Source organism: Mauremys mutica, chromosome 3 (assembly GCF_020497125.1).
Source record: "Mauremys mutica isolate MM-2020 ecotype Southern chromosome 3, ASM2049712v1, whole genome shotgun sequence".
Taxonomy (NCBI): Eukaryota; Metazoa; Chordata; order Testudines; family Geoemydidae; genus Mauremys; species Mauremys mutica.
This window is the reverse complement of record NC_059074.1, coordinates 98,430,373-98,448,174: the sequence shown is the minus strand read 5'-3', so window position 1 is coordinate 98,448,174 and position 17,802 is coordinate 98,430,373. Positions and strand designations below refer to the sequence as shown.

Below are 17,802 nucleotides of genomic sequence, written 5' to 3'. Positions count from 1 at the left end.
TCATGTGCATTTTGACTGAACAATAAAAAACTGACTGTGGCTGTCATTTATTTCATAGTGCTGTCTGTAATAATAAAACAGATAAGATTGACATTACACATATGGTAACAGGTTTGTGTAGGCTATAGGTTACGTTTATTAATTTGCATGGAATCAAACTCTTCCAATGATTGTGCCAGCTTCACTGGATGTTCTCCACTGGAGATAGTTGACTTTCCATATAGATATGCATCATGGAAGGACACTTAAAAAGTGTGAGATAAGCTTCCAGAGGGATGTTTTTATTATTATGCCTCCAGTGGTCTAAAGTTTTTGGATAAGAATTTGCTTTAGCTGGACATTATGCTGAATACATCCCTTGTTCAAACCAAGTCTCCTTTTCTTAAAATCAGAGTCCTGTTTAAGCACCATAATCACTGGTATGTGTTCTTTATGAGCTTTGATGCAACATCCCAATCTAACAACACATGGAACCCAGTTCATCAAAGAACTAAAGCAAGTGATTAACTTTAAGCATGGGCTAAATTCTATTGAAGTCAATAAGACTTAAGCACGTGCTCACAGTTAAATACATACTTAAGTGCTTTACTGAAGTGGGGCCCTTTGTTACTTAGGAGCCCATAGCTCACTGAAACCAATTTAATCTACGTTAAGAACATAAGGAGGCATGGATCTGATTGAATAGTTTCATTCATGGGACAGCAGAAGATTGGAGTTAAGATTTGCCTGCAAGTCTCAGAAGAGAATTATGCTCTTAAAGAAAGAGAATGAATTTAAATCAACTGAGAAGCTGAAAGGGTTCTGGTGGCATCGGGTTTAACTATACAAATGTTCTCATCAAACTAAACTGTCTGAAATGTCTATATTAGTAAAATTGATGATTCAGGTCCCCTAGTCACTCCCTGGATTTACTCATAAATATTTTAGAAATATGACATCTGTGCACACACGTGTAAACTCTACTTCACATGAAAAGTGAACACAAATGGTGTCTGTCTTGAGTTGTATCTTGTGTGCAACTGATTACACATCTGATTGCACATGCTAGAAGGACAGATTTAGATCCCTTTGAAAATTTCTTTGCAAGAAATTGTGTACAATTCCATGCTTACATTTATATGTATTATTTCTGCAACCGCATTAGGAAATGGCCTTTTCCATGCCTCAGCACCCAATTTGCACAGATAATCATGGTAATTACACACACAAACATAAGCTTGCAAATACACAAATTCTTCAATGCAGACCTCCAGCTTCCGAGTTCAATCCACTGTGTCTCTAGACAGATAGCATTTTGAGAGCTCAGAAACGTGCATGTTCTGAGTATTGTCCAGAATTGTGAAAAGTTTATAGACAGCATTCCTGATTGCAGCATGTCAGGCATCCATGGGCCTTGAAATATAAACTACTGAAAAAAAATGCAATAAAGTCACCCATAACTAGGAGCTATGTCATTCCATTCATTAAAAAAAATCTAGCTGGGATATGTAGTGCGTTGCATAGTTGAAGTGAAATAGGCATGGAGTATGAAAGAAAAAAAGCTGAAAGTTCAGAAGCTCCACAAACTGAAAAGCAGTTTTGGTTTAAAAAAAAAAGAGTGAGATTTTTGCATGATAGTTAGGAATTACTCAGCAATCAGAGTCAGTACAGTAATAGAAAAATATCCCACTCTGTGACTAATGTACACCAAAATGTGTTGCCTAAAATCTATTCCATATTCAACTGTCATTTTATTTTTATGAATTATCAGGATGTGAGTAAGTTTAATAAATATGAAAATTTATTCTGTGAAAAATATTCATTTCTTGCCACTTTAATAAGAAAAGGGAAGGGGAAAGCTGCTTACAGTTGTAAGAGGTACATTTAAATATAGCAGGTGAAATCCTAACCCCCCTGAAGTCAGTGGGAGTTTCACCCAGTATCTTTCTTTCCTTCTTATTGGAATTGCTGCCTATCTAACTACAAAGGAGTTGCCTGTAAGTACTAGAGATTAAGGTCCACACAGTTCCCTCACACTGCATGTGTTTATTAGTGTGCATTTCCCCCTGTTTAATGGGGTATATGGCAACCTCTATTGATGCATATATAAGGAACAGAGCCCCATCCTTCATATATAAAGCCCATACAAAAACATTGTCTGCACAAGGCATATACTTATCAATTAAGCAAAAGAATATTTCTGTTGGCATGTTTGCTGCAGTATATTTCCCATCTTACCTCTCCATTCTCCAGTGGTTGGATCTTGGAGTAAAATGAAGTGCATATAACTTCATCATCTTTTGCATAGGATGGAGGTCCTCTGCGGGGATGAATGTTGTAACGTGTCAGGCATTCTGTGTCTGTTACAGCATAATACTGCCATGGCTGATAGTTAACACCATCCAGTGAACGCTCCAAAATCCAGTTCCCAGGTCGAGGGGCATTAGCTGCTTTCACAATAACATATGCAATCTGGAATACCTGGAGAACCAATTAAAAATATACGTAAATGTGTATTTATATATTCGTTTTCTGCCAAAGTAAAAAAGCTAAATATAGTCAATTCTCATTTGAGAAATTTTCCCTGAAAATGAAAGGAGGCAACACCTTGCAGTGAAACTCTTTGACTGTGAAAATATCCCTTCTCCAGTAAAATTTCTGCAAGAAAGAAAGTTCCACTGTGACAGCCCAGACTTTTTGAAGTGTGATAAAAAATAACCCTCCAGAGTCAATCTAACTCACTAGAGAATTGCCAAACTTCTCCTTCAGTTTCATTTGAAATATTCAAAATTTTATATTTGCATATGGTATTTACATTTGTACAATTTACTATATATCAATATGTGCATATACGCATGCATTTGTGCATACATACACACACACCCCTTTTGTAACAGTTACCCATTTCCCAAACTCGATTATGATTCTCTCTCTTATGTGAAACTGTGTGGTTAAGACACTAGTGAGTAATCATGTCATATGAAATCTCTCCATAAAACATTCTTGGCCACATCACATGGCTTCCGTACAGCTGCCATAAATAAGCCTTATAGGATAGAGATACATGATACACTTGCGGAACTCCTTGCCTGAGGAGGTTGTGAAGGCTAGGACTATAACAGGGTTTAAAAGAGAACTGGATAAATTCATGGAGGTTAAGTCCATTAATGGCTATTAGCCAGGATGGGTAAGGAATGGTGTCCCTAGCCTCTGTTTATCAGAGGGTGGTGATGGACGGCAGGAGAGAGATCACTTGATTAGGTTCACTCCCTCTGGGGCACCTGGCATTGGCCACTATCAGTAGACAGGATACTGGGCTGGATGTTCCTTTGGTCTGACCCAGTACGGCCATTCTTATGTTCTTATAAAATGTCACTATAAACAGAATAATAGCATGTAATCAACACTTATTATTGTCTGCTTCATCTGTCTTTCCAGTTGATTTATCAAGGTTTTTTTCTGCTATCCTGGTTGCTGGGATTTGAGCCACAAACAATAGTTACATTTATAGCTCCAGAACGACATTTGCTAATGATGCAGCATCTTTTCCCCTAATAACATACAGATACCAGAGTGCTAACAATGAAGCAGAGGAGTGACAGCATAGGTCCCTGTTAGAAGGGATGAATGTACAGTGAATTAATAGTTAGAGTCACCTTTCTATGAGGTAGTGCCGTGAGCACATACAGAAGGAGGCCGGAGGGAGAATATTGTGCTAATTTCTGGCTTAATGGCTTCAATGTTGGATTTGGGAGAGTACCTCTGAAGAACATATATGATGAAAAATTATCAGATGTACACCTCAACTCCATCATTCTGCCCTCCAGGCACATACCAAGAACAAAATAGTTAAGATCCACAGTGCAGTTTCAAGAGGTGAATTCTGCCCTCTGTGAAGCCCAAGTATTAACAATGCTTGCAGAGCTTTGGGATGGGATTAGGGGCAGGCAAGAGTAGCTCCCTGTTCTCTGCCCTCTTAAGGAGAAACTCCTGCAGTAATTTCAAGCACCATACTGTCACAGCACTTGCCATCTGTTTTTCAACTTGAAAAACATGTGTATGGGAGTAGATTTGTTGAGGGTTGCCTTAGATGGTGAGTATTACTGTGTCCACTCATGGCATTAGAACTTGGTTATGAACACTATTCTTGGTGGACGTATATCAGCATATAAACCAACAAGCCCCTGAGCTAGGAAAGACTAACCGCACTATTCATTGCTCTCGTTCAATCACTCTCCTCCTATTTCATACATGCCCTTTACTCTCTTCATTGTTCCCACTTACTGACAGATTGGATTGCAGCCATAAATTACAACCACACCAGATCACACCAACATATGTCATTTCCTGTAAACGGTGTAAGATGGTTTAAAAATAGCTAAACTTTATTTTCTCCCCTCACAAAATTATGTTGTTGGGAAAGAAATAATCTAATTGGAGTGCTCAATAATTTTTTTTTCAAACATCGTATTGTAATTGTTAAGAAAAAACTGCATCGTCTAGGAGACCATTTCTGATATATTTGTTCAGAAAGTTATTTTGGACTTTTTTTTTGCATGGTAATGGCTCCATTGAACTAAATAGTTTTATATTACACTAATAGGTCTTATCTAGTCCAGCCATGTAAACTTTTTTGGCTCAAAACATCCAGTCCAGAGATCTCAATGTGAAGTATTCCTAACAAATGCTTTAGTATTTGAGTTTATACTCGAAGCTCAGATATTAGAACAGCAGAACGGCTGAAATTTGTGCAATCTCACTGAAATACATGATAGCAAATGAGACGTGTATTGTTTGGTCTGACAACCCTACAGTATTCACTGAAAACCAGAGATGGACTAGGAGTATTTTCTAGTGCTGAATACCCTCACTCTCCAATATCATCATTGCTCAAATAGGTGTTCTCATTGCTGCAAAAACTGCTGCCAGTGTTCACTTAACACTCTCAGTTGTGTTGGGCTCTGCAGGGCTAACAGGAATAAAGGGAAGTAAAAGGCTGCTTTTACAACTAAAGTAAGCAAACTTGTTGAGTATGAAGGTGCCTTAATAAGTGTCCTGTGCATACTGCAGAAGACTTATCCTAATTCCTTTCTCTTGTATTCCATTGAGATATTGCACATTATGGATGAGTTATCAGTTGATTACATATCTTTTGGTTTTGTTTGTGTTAAAATACAATAAAGTTTGAAAGAAAATATAAAGGGAAAGAAAATAAACAATTGACATGCTGCAGCTCGTGGAATTTTTTTCTTAACTTAAGAAAACACTTTAGTGTAGTACATAAAGAATAATTTTTAAACACACATTAGTTAGTTTTCAGCTGACCCAGAGCATTGTCTCTGTCTTGCCTTTGATTTGAGAATTCCAAAAGTAGCTTTTGAAATGATGCCAAATTATTTACATTCCATGGAGTTATGAAATATATTCCATTTTTCTAGTTCATGTCTCCATTCATCAGCTGACCCGAAAGAGGGTGTCTTTGTAATAAAACAAGATTATTCCTTCAGGCTGGGCCATGCAATAGAATAGGAAAGCCTAACTTGGGAATTAAATGAATTTATTCCTGCTTTTCTTTAACCCCACAAAAGAGTGTGGACTAAATGGTCCCATTTAGACATAGACATGCATTGGGAGAGTTGTGGAAGTGCACGCCAGTAGGAGCTCAGGGAGAAACAGTTTCTTTTGGGCATGCTGGTAATGCTACAATACGCACCATTAAAATGTAAATGTTCAGTATCAGATCCCTCAGTTAGTGTAAGTCAATAAACTCCATTGATTAACACCATCTGAAAATACACACACACACACACACACACACACACACACACACACACACACACACACCATGATTGAACAGTACCCATAAACACACAGCCAGGGAATTTTCAGTGGATAATGTGGGGGGCATGGCAAGAGACCAGGACTGGGGAAGATTTTGAAGGGGGTACTGTGGGGCATTGGTGGGGTGTGGCAAGATGGGTAGCTAAGAGGGAACTCTCAGCCAGTGGATAAAGGAGGTTTTCTAGTTCAGGTAGCTGTCATCTTTGTCAAAGACGACAGCCATCCCACCTGAATTAGTGTAAGGCACTCCTGGTGTGAGTGCAACCTTACCTTAGTGTGGACAGACTTGTCAATGGTGCTTCAGTTAGCACAATACAACCAACTGGAACTCAGCGACTGTGTGCTCTAATACAGATAAAACCTAAAGTATCTTTGAGCTTTACTGCACTTATGTCACATTGTCACCATGTTTATTTCACAATGACACAAAAAGTGAACCAGTTCTGCTAGCTGGAGTCAAAATTCTTAGCGAAATGTTCACTCTGAGCTTGTTCCCATAGGGTATTACATGGAATACATCTTTCTGATTGATTGGATCAGTAGGCTGATACGTGTAAATAATATCACAATAGTTCAATCTTAGAGCATCTCTCTTTTTACACAAGTCCAATGGAATACAATCTGGTAATCAACGTTTGCCAATCTGAATGTGAAAAAAGAGCAGAGCAGTACCAAACTGCCAAGTGGCATATAGCAGCCAATTAGCACAGCAGCCACTGTACAGATGGAGCTGTTTCCAGTTACTTCGGTCATGTGACTATAACATAATTAGTAGGGGAATACTCTAAATAGCCCTCTGAGTCTTTCCCAAATTATAGACAGAATGGGCCTCATGATGACATACAAAATGAGTCTTGGGTCTCATTTTCATTGCTAATTATCTCAGCAGCAGTCTTCAAAACACACATTGAAAAATACACTTCCATATGTTATAGCACTGTCTTCTCAAGAATGGCTCAGAAGATATAGGAAAGTGTATCCTACTGTCCAGGATAATTCACTACACTAATATTATTCAGATTGTGCTGAAGTGAATCATTAATCTGCATAAGGTTAGCCAATGAAGCAGGAATTTCCTTGTGTGTTACTCCCACCAGCTCATCTATTTCAAAAATAAATCCATCAGCTAATATAGCATTTTTTTGTAATTCAGAATAGCATCACAAATTAAATACCAGTTATAATGACCAATTATATAGAATATTGCCCAACATCTCAGAATCTAATTCCAAAAAACAGGGCTAATGTCTCAGAGTTATACCAACAATCTGTCGCAAAATGTTTCTTTACTTGTTTCTTTCTTGTTATAGCTCTCTCTTTGATTTTTCTTCTATACATCAATCAGGTAAGCTGTAACATACATGTGGCATTCAGAATTTGGACAAAGGTTTATATTCTTATTTAGATGCATAAGATGTATGAACATAATTAACCTCATTCCACAAATTGTGTTGATAAATCTAAGAGGTTTTTTTTCCATACGTAATTAATTTTTAATCCTTATGGTTGCAAAAATATCCTCCTAAACTTAACACTAGCATTGTTTATAGTCAGTTCATCTTCCTGAATTTACAAACAGGCAACCTAAACCAACTCTGATAGGTATGAACTACCCATTCATCTCAATAATGCATTAACTCTGGAATGCAATGATAATAAATGGGATGTCAACAATGTTAACTGTTTTACTGCTGATCATTTTACAAGAAACATATACTAAAGCTGGATGCAGTGGTGGATAATGAACCAGGACAAAGGGATGTTTCAGAATTTAAGTTGCCCATATCTGAAAACTTGGGATTTCTCTATCACAGACATGGGCAAACTACGGCCCACGGGACTGTCCTGCCTGGCCCCGGCCCCTCCCTCACTGTCCCCCCTCCACCGCAGCCATGCTGCCGCACTGGCCGCACTCTGCTCCGGTGCTCCTGCTGGGCAGCGTGAGGAGCACAGCTGGCTCTGGCCAGGTGTCGCAGCTGCAAGCTCTGGCTGCTGGTAAGGGGGTGGGGAGGGGGGAGGTTGGGTAAGGGAGCAGGGGTTCCTGGGGGGCAGTCAGGGAGGAAGGGGCGGCTGGATGGGGTGGAGGTTCTGGGGGGGGCAGTCAGGGGATGGGGAACAGGGAGGGTTGGGAGTGGGAATCCCAGGGGGCCTGTCGGGGAGCGGGGATGTGGATGGGGTCAGGAGGGCAGTCAGGGGACAGGGAGAAGGGGGGGCTGGATAAGGGCGTGGGATCCCAGGGGCAGTTAGGGGCGGGGGGTTCCGGGAGGAGGTGGTCAGGGGACCAGGAGCAGAGGGAAGTTGGATAGGGGGTGGGAGTCCCGGGGGGGCTGTCAGGGGGTGGGTGTGTGGATAGGGGTTGGAGTAGTCAGGGGACAGGGAGCAGGGGCGGGGGGTCCCGGGAGGCGGTGGTTAGGGGACAGGGAGCAGGGGGTGTTGGATGGGTCGGGGGCTCTGAGGGAGGCAGTCAGGGGGCGGGAAGTGGGAGGGAGCGGATAGGGGGCAGGGGCCAGGCTGTTTGGGGAGGCACAGCCTTCCTACTCGGCCCTCCATAGAGTTTCAGAACCCCAATGTGGCCCTCAGGCCAAAAAGTTTGCCCACCCCGGGCTAGCAGCAACACACATAAGCTCATGAAGCAACTCAGCCTGGAGCCAGTGAATCAGGGCTGATAGTAGCAGCAAGATCATTTCCTGTTCCCACTGTTGCAGAATGCCTTGCAGAGGACCTTTACTTCTGAGGACATGGGAAGAGTAGACACCTCACCCTGATTAAAAAGGAGGGACTAGTCCAAGCCCAGATGATACTTTGGTGATGAGTAATATTGAAATGCATATATTCATAAGAGAGGATCTCAGAGCCAGCTGCAGAAGGATGTAGCTGGGGTGAGAGAGTAAGGAGTCCTCAGATTAATAATAGTATTCTAATAGTCAGATTTTGTGTGCCGAACATCGCCCGTGCATTAGGAAATCCAAATATAATCACCATCCAAATGAAATTAATAAAATGTCAATTCCTGTACTACACAGTTTCCTATCCATATTTTAAAATCATCATTAACAGTGTATACTGGTTTCTTTGTATGCAGAACAACACATCTCTCCACTGTATGAAATATTAGACCTGCAGTGTTTGTCATTTTGTAATAGTCTTGCTTTCTAATGGCTTTTACATCTGAAAGAAATACTAAGTCCAACTACTACTGATAGCTATTAAGCTGGTTTTTGATTAGTACTTGTTGTAGCAGCTCATGCTTTTGAAGACAGCCATCATGCACTCAGTTCCCTATACCCCATGTAGGCAGTCATTTGTCGGTTATGGCGTGTGGTCAGAGACCATTACAAGAGTTTAAATCATGTGCCTCTTTCATTTCTGACAGAAGATAGGAATCTTTCACATCAGAATTTTTAAAGTAGTGGATATTTTAAAAAAATTAGCAGCTTTCTTCATGTCAACAACTTTTAAAACTCTAAAGCCCAATTCAGATGTGGAAAAGAAACTCATTTAAGAGTAGCATTTCTCTCAAAACTCCTCAAGCTGCCATGTAAATTTCTTGCTAACACTTTGTCATGAGAGAGACAGTCACATCACTTTCAAACATTCTGCTCTCACAGTCAGAGAAGCTATAATTGAAAATGCCAGCATGGGGAAAAAAGATGCTTAGTAGGAGTCAACTAATATCAATTTAGAGAACCGAACAGCTCCCTACCATGCTGTAGTTTGCCTTCTAATGACAGTATCTCTCTCCTGCTCATCTGAGTTGCTGCCAGCTGAAATGCTCCTACCAGATGGGGAGCTTGGGCTTAAAGCAGCATATGCTTGATTCCAAGGTAGTTTCTCCATAATGTGACAGACTTCACTAGTTACAACTGATGAGGGTGTGACTCTTTCTTCATGATATTTTAACAGGACAGAGTGTCACAGAATATAAGGTGCCAGTGAACAGATTTTGGGGGCAAATGTGGGAAAAGCTTTGACATAGTGAACCCCCAAAATCTAAATATCTGTAAATCTATCCATTTTCCAATTAGAAATTGTATTTATCTTCCTCATGAAACAATAATATTCACTCATATGGACATTTCAATTCTGTTAATCAATACAATCAAATGTATCATTTGAGAAATGTACCCTAAATAAGAGTATAAAAATGCCTTTTTTTCCGGTTCCAGCTTTCTCCACTACCACCACCTTTGACCATCAGAGTGACCACAGAGCCTCTAAAAAACATGTTCTTCTTAAGAAAACTAGATACTTTACTAACATAACAGCTCTCACATTTTGATAATGCTCTAAGCAGCAGAGCAATAGAATTCATCTCATTATTGTAACATTTAAAGGGAAAGTCTACTAAAACAAAACAAAACAAAAAACAAGCACTCTGTGAAAAGCCAGAGCACTGCAAAATTGGACCTGACTCCCAATCTGCCCAGCTGCTGAATACTTAGAGACACATTCAGATGAGTGAGGAGCATAAGTGCCAGCATAGTTTCTAGCAGCCTCAGTTCTTTGTGATTCTCTCTACTTTCTGAACTTACTGCTTAGTTGTCAAGGCCTATAAAGGATTAGTTGCTGTCTCTGGACAACTTTTGCTGCTTCTTGTCTTTAGCCTTTATCACACCAGAGTTTAGGATCAAAGTTAGTCTTTCCCAGTCACTTCCCTTGTATGACAGTGGGAGAAAGCAACTTACATTTCTTCATTTCCTATGGCTCTACATTTCTTTTCATGGAGAGAACAAACAAAAGGAAGTATTTTTTTCACACAACGCAGTCAACCTATGGAACTCCTTGCCAGATGATGTTGTGTAATAGGCCAAGACTATAACAGGGTTCAAAAAAGAACTAGATAAATTCATGAAGGATAGGTCCATCAATGGCTAATAGCTAGGATGGGCAGGGATGGTGTCCCTAGCTTCTGTTTTTCAGAAGCTGGGAATGGGCGACAGGGGATAGATAACTTGATGATTACCTGTTCTGTTCATTCCCTGGCATTGGCCACTGTCGGAAGACAGGATACTGGACTAGATGGATCTTTGGTCTGACCCAGTATAGCCATTCTTATATTCTTATTACTTTCAAGAAAGACAGGCTGGGATGCTTTTTTTTTTCTTTGCAAGCCAGAACTGCACTCATGGTGGGGTATAGTGGGAATAAGGGATGTTAATTTTGGGGCCAATCCAGCTCCCTTTAAAGACAATGAGAGTTTTCATGTACTTTAATGGAAATTCCACTGGGGCTCCTCTCACCTACTTCATTCCAAAGTGAGCTGTCTGAATGCTTGAGTTGTTGGTAGTGATGGCAGCAATTCTACAGGTGCCATTTGAAACCTTCTGGAATACATTGATCAGGAGTTCCAGTTATTTACAATGTCACTCTCAATCTCAGCACTGATTACAGAGCCAACCCTACAACAATGAAAGATCATTTAGATTCCAATAATGACTCAAAACACCATCAATAATATCCTCCACTTTAATATATGCTTTATTTCCACCACAGGAACCTTAATATTAATATCGAAACAAATAAAACTATTTTGGTCAGATAAAGGTACAACATGCACTAAGCTATCTTCCCCAAAGAAAGCCTAATTTTCTCACTGAAATTGTTTAGAATTTGCTTAATGTACAAGTGACAGCAAGTTCACACAACATTAAACAGTTTTATGAATGTGAAGTCTAAAGATTTTATTCATTTTTATGATTTCTGTACTTTTCTATTCAGTGGAAAAAAATTACATGAATAGTATATAAACAAATGCTTATTTTTAATCTGAGGTGACACCCATCTGTTACCCACTTTGGAAAGAAGGATATAACACATGTCTGTGAAACTGCTGTACCACTGAGCAGAAAGCAACTTTAATATAATTGACATTTAAAATCTTTATATGTTTCTACTGAAATCTTAGTGAGCACGTGCTTAGACTGTTCTAGTGAAAATCCAACTGTTTTCAAATGATGTTCGTCCATCGTTTTCGAAGAAGACCTTGACATCTAGCAGGTTGTGAGCTGTCCACAGTGCGTCTGCAGGTGGCTGATAAGGCCAATACGGGCACGAAATGTTCTGCCACATGTCGGGCAGACATGTGTGGGCACCACTGTTACTACATTTACAGCTCTGGCTTTACGGAGTGCTCGCTTCTCTTGTGCTATAGTTATCCTTCTGGCTTCAGATGTCTGGCAGCCTTGATGGATCAGCGTACGCCATGTCGATCGGTCTTGTGCCAGGGTTTCCCAGGAGGTGATGTCAATATCCAGGGACTTAAGAGAGGCTTTCAGCGTGTCTTTGTATCGCTTCTTTTGTCCCCCATGCGATCGCTTTCCTTGAGACAGCTCACCATAAAAGAGCTGTGTGGGGATGCGGTGGTCTGACATCCTTACAACATGGCCTGCCCAGCATGTCTTTGCTTTCATAAGCAGAGTATAAATTGATGGCAGGCCTGTTCTGGAGAGGACTTCTGTATCTGGCACCTTATCCTGCCACCGGATCCTCAGAAGTCTGCGGAGGCAAGTCATGTGGAAGTGGTTCAGTTGCCTAGCGTGCCTCCTGTATACAGTCCAAGTCTCACTGGCATACATCAGGGTAGTTAGCACTACTGCTCGGTAGACTTTAAGCTTTGTAGCAAGGCTTATTCCACGGCGGTCCCACACATTGGTCAACAGTCTGCCAAATGCAGAACTTGCCTTAGCGATTCTGCAGTTGACCTCGATGTCAATTGTCACTGCGCAAGAAAGGGTGCTGCCAAGGTATGTAAATTGGTCCACTGCTTGCAGCTTTTGTCCCTTCACTATGATGGTGGGCTCTTGGTGTTGGGCTTTCGGAGCTGGCTGGTGCATCACTTCGGTTTTCTTTATGTTGATGAGGAGACCGAAGTTATCGCATGCTGCTGCGAATTTATCCATGCTAGCTTGCATTTCCTGCTCTGATCCAGCATTCAGGGCACAGTCGTCAGCAAAAAGAAGGTCTCTTAGCACAGTATCCTTTATTTTGGTGACAGCCTGGAGTCTTCACAGGTTGAACAGTTTCCCATCAGTCCTGTATCTCAGGCTGATTCCCAAGGAACTGTTCTGAAAGGCGTCTGACAGCATAGCTGAAAAAATTATGCTGAACAGGGTCGGTGCCAACACACACCCTTGCTTGACGCCGTTTGTGACGGGAAAGGCCTCTGAAGCTTCTCCGTCGTCCAGAACACGAGCCGTCATGCCGTCGTGGAACTGACGTACCATCAGGATGAATCTGTCAGGGCACCCAAACTTCGACATGATGCGCCACAGACCTTCGCAACTGACAGTGTCAAAAGCCTTGGTAAGATCCACGAAGATGGTATACAGTTCATGATTCTGCTCTTGACACTTCTCTTGGAGCTGTCGAACTGCGAAGATCATGTCCACAGTGCCACGCTCTTTGCAGAAGCCGCACTGTGTCTCAGGTAGTAAACCCTTTTCCAGGTGGTCAATAAGGCGGTTCAGCAACACTCGTGCAAGGATCTTACCTGCGCTAGAAAGCAGTGATATTCCTCTATGATTATCACAGACTTTTCGATTTCCTTTCCTCTTGTAGAGGTGTACGATGGACGCGTCTTTCAATTCCTGAGGAATGGACCCTTGATTCCAGAAGGACTGGAACAGCTGAGTGAGTTTGTCAACAAGCATTGCACCACCATCCTTATAGATTTCTGCTGGAATCACATCAGATCCTGAGGCCTTGCCACTAGACAGCTGACTGATGGCCTGTAGGGTTTCAGTCTCTGATGGCGGAACGTCCAGGCTGTAATTAATATCCGCCTGGGGCATTCTGTCAATCGCCTCATTATTGATGGAAGATGGGAGGTTCAGTACAGATTGGAAATGCTCAGCTCAATGCTGTAAAATCAGTCTTCTCAGTAATGAGAGTTACACCATCTAAGTCCAGTAGAGGGGAACTCCCTGAAGGCCGAGGTCTGTACAAGGATCTAAGGGCTTCGTAGAACCGTTTGGCATCATTTCTATCAGCAAACTTCTGGATTTCATCTGCTTTGGCACTCAACCAGGAGTCCTGCATCTTACGAAGCTTGCTCTGTACGGTCCTGCGAATGTTGTTGAAGGCATTTTTCTTAGCTGTTGACGATGGGTCGTTCTGATGAGCACGGTGAAGGCGGTGCTTTTCAGCAAGTAAAGCCTTGATCTCTTCGTCGTTTTCATCAAACCAGTCCTGCTGTTTCCTGGGTGAGGGTCCAAGAACCTTTAGTGCAGAAAAGTGCACAATATTTCGGAAGCGTTCCCAGTTCCTCTCAACATTTTCCTCTAAGTGCAGCTCTGAGAGTTGGTTGTCGAGATCTTCTACTAGTGAAGCTGCTGTGTTGGGGTTCCTCAGTTTACTGACGTTGATCTTTTTCATCACAGCTTTATTTCCCTGCGGACGTCTCTTTGACTTGATGTGAAGGCTTAATTTAGAGATGATAAGTCTATGATCTGTCCAACAGTCAGCACTCAGCATGGCCTTAGTCACCCTTATGTCCTGTCTGTCTTTCCTCCACACGATGACATAATCAATGAGATGCCAGTGCTTGGAACGTGGGTGCATCCAGGACGTCTTTTTGCGAGTGGGCAGGCGGAAGATGGTATTGGTGATGATCAGATCATGAGCCGCACATGTCTTCAATAGTAGTAGGCCATTGCTGTTGCATTTGCTGATTCCATTTTTTCCAATGACGCCATCCCAGGCAGAGTGATCGGATCCTACTCTCGCGTTAAAATCGCCAAGTAGAATCAGCCTGTCGGTGCGCTTCACGGATGAAAGTAGGGCATCGAGATCTTCATAAAACTTGTCCTTTACTTCATCCGGATTCGTCATTGTGGGTGCGTAAGAGCTGATTAGTATAACTCGCTTTCCTCGGTAGTGGAAGATGCAGTGTCATGAGTCGATCGTTCATGCCCTTGGGAAGACTGGCAAGTTTGCGGACAAGATGATTCTTAACCGCAAAGCCAACTCCAGACTCACAACATTCGTCACTGCTACGTCCACACCAGAAGAATGTGTAACCACCTCCTGTTTCTGTGAGCTGACCTTCGTTGGCTAGACGAGTTTCACACAAGGCCGCAATATCGATGTTAAATCTTGCGAGCTCTCTGGCGACCAGAGCCGTTCTTCTTTCTGGTCGATCTGCTGAGGGGTTGTCTTGAAGCGTGCGTACATTCCATGTACCAATAATGAGTGGTGTCACCTTGCATTTTGTTGTTTGAAATTTTGTTATTCGACCGCATAAGATGGGATCCCCTCCAGCCGCGGTAAGCTGGCCAGGGTTCTATGAAGCAAACAATGTTTAGGGCACCTTTTCTAGCCCCTTCCTCTTACTACGGAGGTGAGCAGTGCAGTCCTAAAGAGGGCTGCTCAGTCACTCAGGTAGACGCCGAATCCAGCTGTTGCTTCGGTCAGCAAGAAGATGACCATTAGACCTGAGCCGTCTGTGTGCAGGTCTGCGGCTACAGCTCCCAGTGTATCCACACCTGCTGCTTCGTCGCTCGCCCATCGCCACAGGACTTTAAAGGGTGTATGGGGTGTTCAGGGAGGGGTAGCACCTCTGGTGTAGGGGCATGTCGTGTCCTTTCAGGGCAGCTCGTCCACCTTTGGTCCCCACCTGTCACTCAGCTCTCACCTGTGGCTCCTAGTAGCTGTAGCATGCGCAGCGGCCACACCCCGGGCAACAGCTTCGACAGGCTGGCTAAACCAGGTTGAGGGTAGCTGTCGGGCATAGACCTTCGGTGAGATGGGGCCTTGTCTATCCCGAGCATGTGAAGACAGACTCCGGCGGATTGAGCGGATGAGACCTTTTGGAATAAGACCAACGGTCATGAAGGTGGTTTCTGCAAGCGACGTGGTACGCTAAGAGCACGGCAAGATGCGAAAGACGCCCTGGTCAACCACTGCGCCCAGCCCATCTCCAACCGTCTCGACTTTTGTCCTGCCATTGGAGCAAAATGGAACCTGGGAAGAGAGAGTGAGGCTGACTATGCGCACCTCTCCCTCAAATAGATTGGGAGGGGAGGGGGACTCTTAAAACACCAAATCCAAAAGACTCATTTTAACTTAGGGATAACATTTGCAAAGGGGTCTAAGTGACTTAGGAGTGTGTGTCCCATTCTCAAAAGTAACTTAGGCATTTAAGAGCCTGTGTCTCATTGACTTTCCATGCGACTTAGGTTCCTATGTGCCTAAGACACTTCTGAAAACAGGATTTAAGCTCCTATATCATTTAGACACTTTAAATTATTTATGTAGACACATAAATAATAATAATATGAATGGATAAACTGAATAATAAAAGAAGTACTACTGAACTGGCACAAACCTTCAAACAAATCTCCAACCAAAACTGCAGATTTTCATATGACTAGAAAAAGTTTTGTTAAAGTTAAATTATATAGCTGTTTGTTTTCTTGAATGGCTCCTCATCTCTGCTCTTCTTTGCCTCACCTGGGATTGGAAGTGGAAATACTGTAAAAGACAGTTCTGGCAGTGTTTCCATCCTGGCTGATGCCAGGGAGCATTAGAAATTTCACACAAAAAGGGTTATGAGATTTACAGTTCAGAGAAATTTATGCACATTCTGCTTAGCATCTGAATTTTTGGGTGCTTAACTGAACCAAATATTTTCAAAGTACTTTGAGTACTACCTTAAATATAAGCACAAGATAGCATGGATGAGGTTGGGGGGTGAAGGACCATAAAGAATGGACTCTCAGATGAAAAAGTATTAAGAGAAATTATGTCATCCATATAAAAAGAATTTCCCTTGGAAACTGTAATATTTCAAGATCAAGAGTCAAGCAAAAGCTGTTCCTTGGCAATAAAACTGTACACTTTATGTAAGGAAAGACCAAACCTCTACTATTTGGTGTTTAGAAGAGACACAATAAATATCCTCCTCGTTAAGTATGTTCAGTAACTTAGAATATCAAAGAGCAAGAGGCATGTGTTAATGAGTGTCTTTTCTTTTTGTTTAAACTGAATCACTGAAAAGTGACTCCCCAAGCACTTCTGCAGCACACTGCTGCACATGGATTTAACTGAGCAGAAACAGAGAGTAATATTGCCAGCAACAAATGAATTCTCCCATCTTTAAAGGAAAAAGGCGCACATACACATTCCTCATCTTGAATCAATAAACCTTGGGTGCCTTTCAACAACCTCAGGTTCTGCCAAAATGTTTACTTTATTATCACCACACCATTATTACCTTGGGGTGGTTCTAGATCACTGCTGGGTTGAGGCTGCTGGCAAGTCATCTTTTCAAATGCAATGGTCTGGCCTAGGCAATGTCCTGGCATGTAAACAGGGGCGAGGGATAGCTCAGTGGTTTGAACATTGAACATGCTAAACCCAAGGTTATGAATTCAATCCTTGAGGGGGCCACTTAGGGATCTAGGCCAAAAATTGGTCCTGCTAGTGAAGGCAGGGGGCTGGACTCAATGACCTTTCAAGGTCCCTTCCAGTTCTAGGAGATTGGTATATCTCTTATTATTATTAACCCATATTGTCAGGGATAGTGGTATCTTATTAAATATTTTAAATAATATTTACAGCCCAAAATCAGCTAATACAAAAAAGGGCAGGAAATAAAGCAAATATCAGTAGGTCAGTTTATTACTATTGACCCAATCCTGCAAGCTTCTGAATGCCTACAGCAAGTTGTTTAGCATCCTGAACTCCCATTAGGGTGCTCATTGCAGAATTAGGCCCTATGACCATAAAGCCAATATACCACCAAAAGCAACTTAATCAATCAATAACCAACCTCCTACTAGGTCTGCTGATATCATCCTGCTTTTATCATCATGGGTTTTCATAACACCACACATAGAGGACTCGTGCTTCCTGATACCGGAGGGTGAGGGGGGGCACAATCTAAAGGGGAGGACACATGACTGCTCCACGTGTCTCCTCTGCCCAGTGACACCCACCACCCTGCGCCCAGCCCGGGGCCACTGTGCTCTACCTACCCCACCA

General features: G+C 42.2%; 1 protein-coding gene across 1 annotated transcript in view; it reads right to left on the bottom strand.

The window, feature by feature from the left end:
* Positions 1 to 17,802, bottom strand: part of LAMA2 (laminin subunit alpha 2) — a 407,250-nt gene that overhangs the window by 297,810 nt on the left and 91,638 nt on the right. Inside the window, exon 5 of the mRNA XM_045010304.1 lies at positions 2,218 to 2,460. Within this exon, the coding sequence (XP_044866239.1) occupies positions 2,218 to 2,460 (243 nt within the window). The remainder of the gene's footprint in view (positions 1 to 2,217; positions 2,461 to 17,802) is intronic.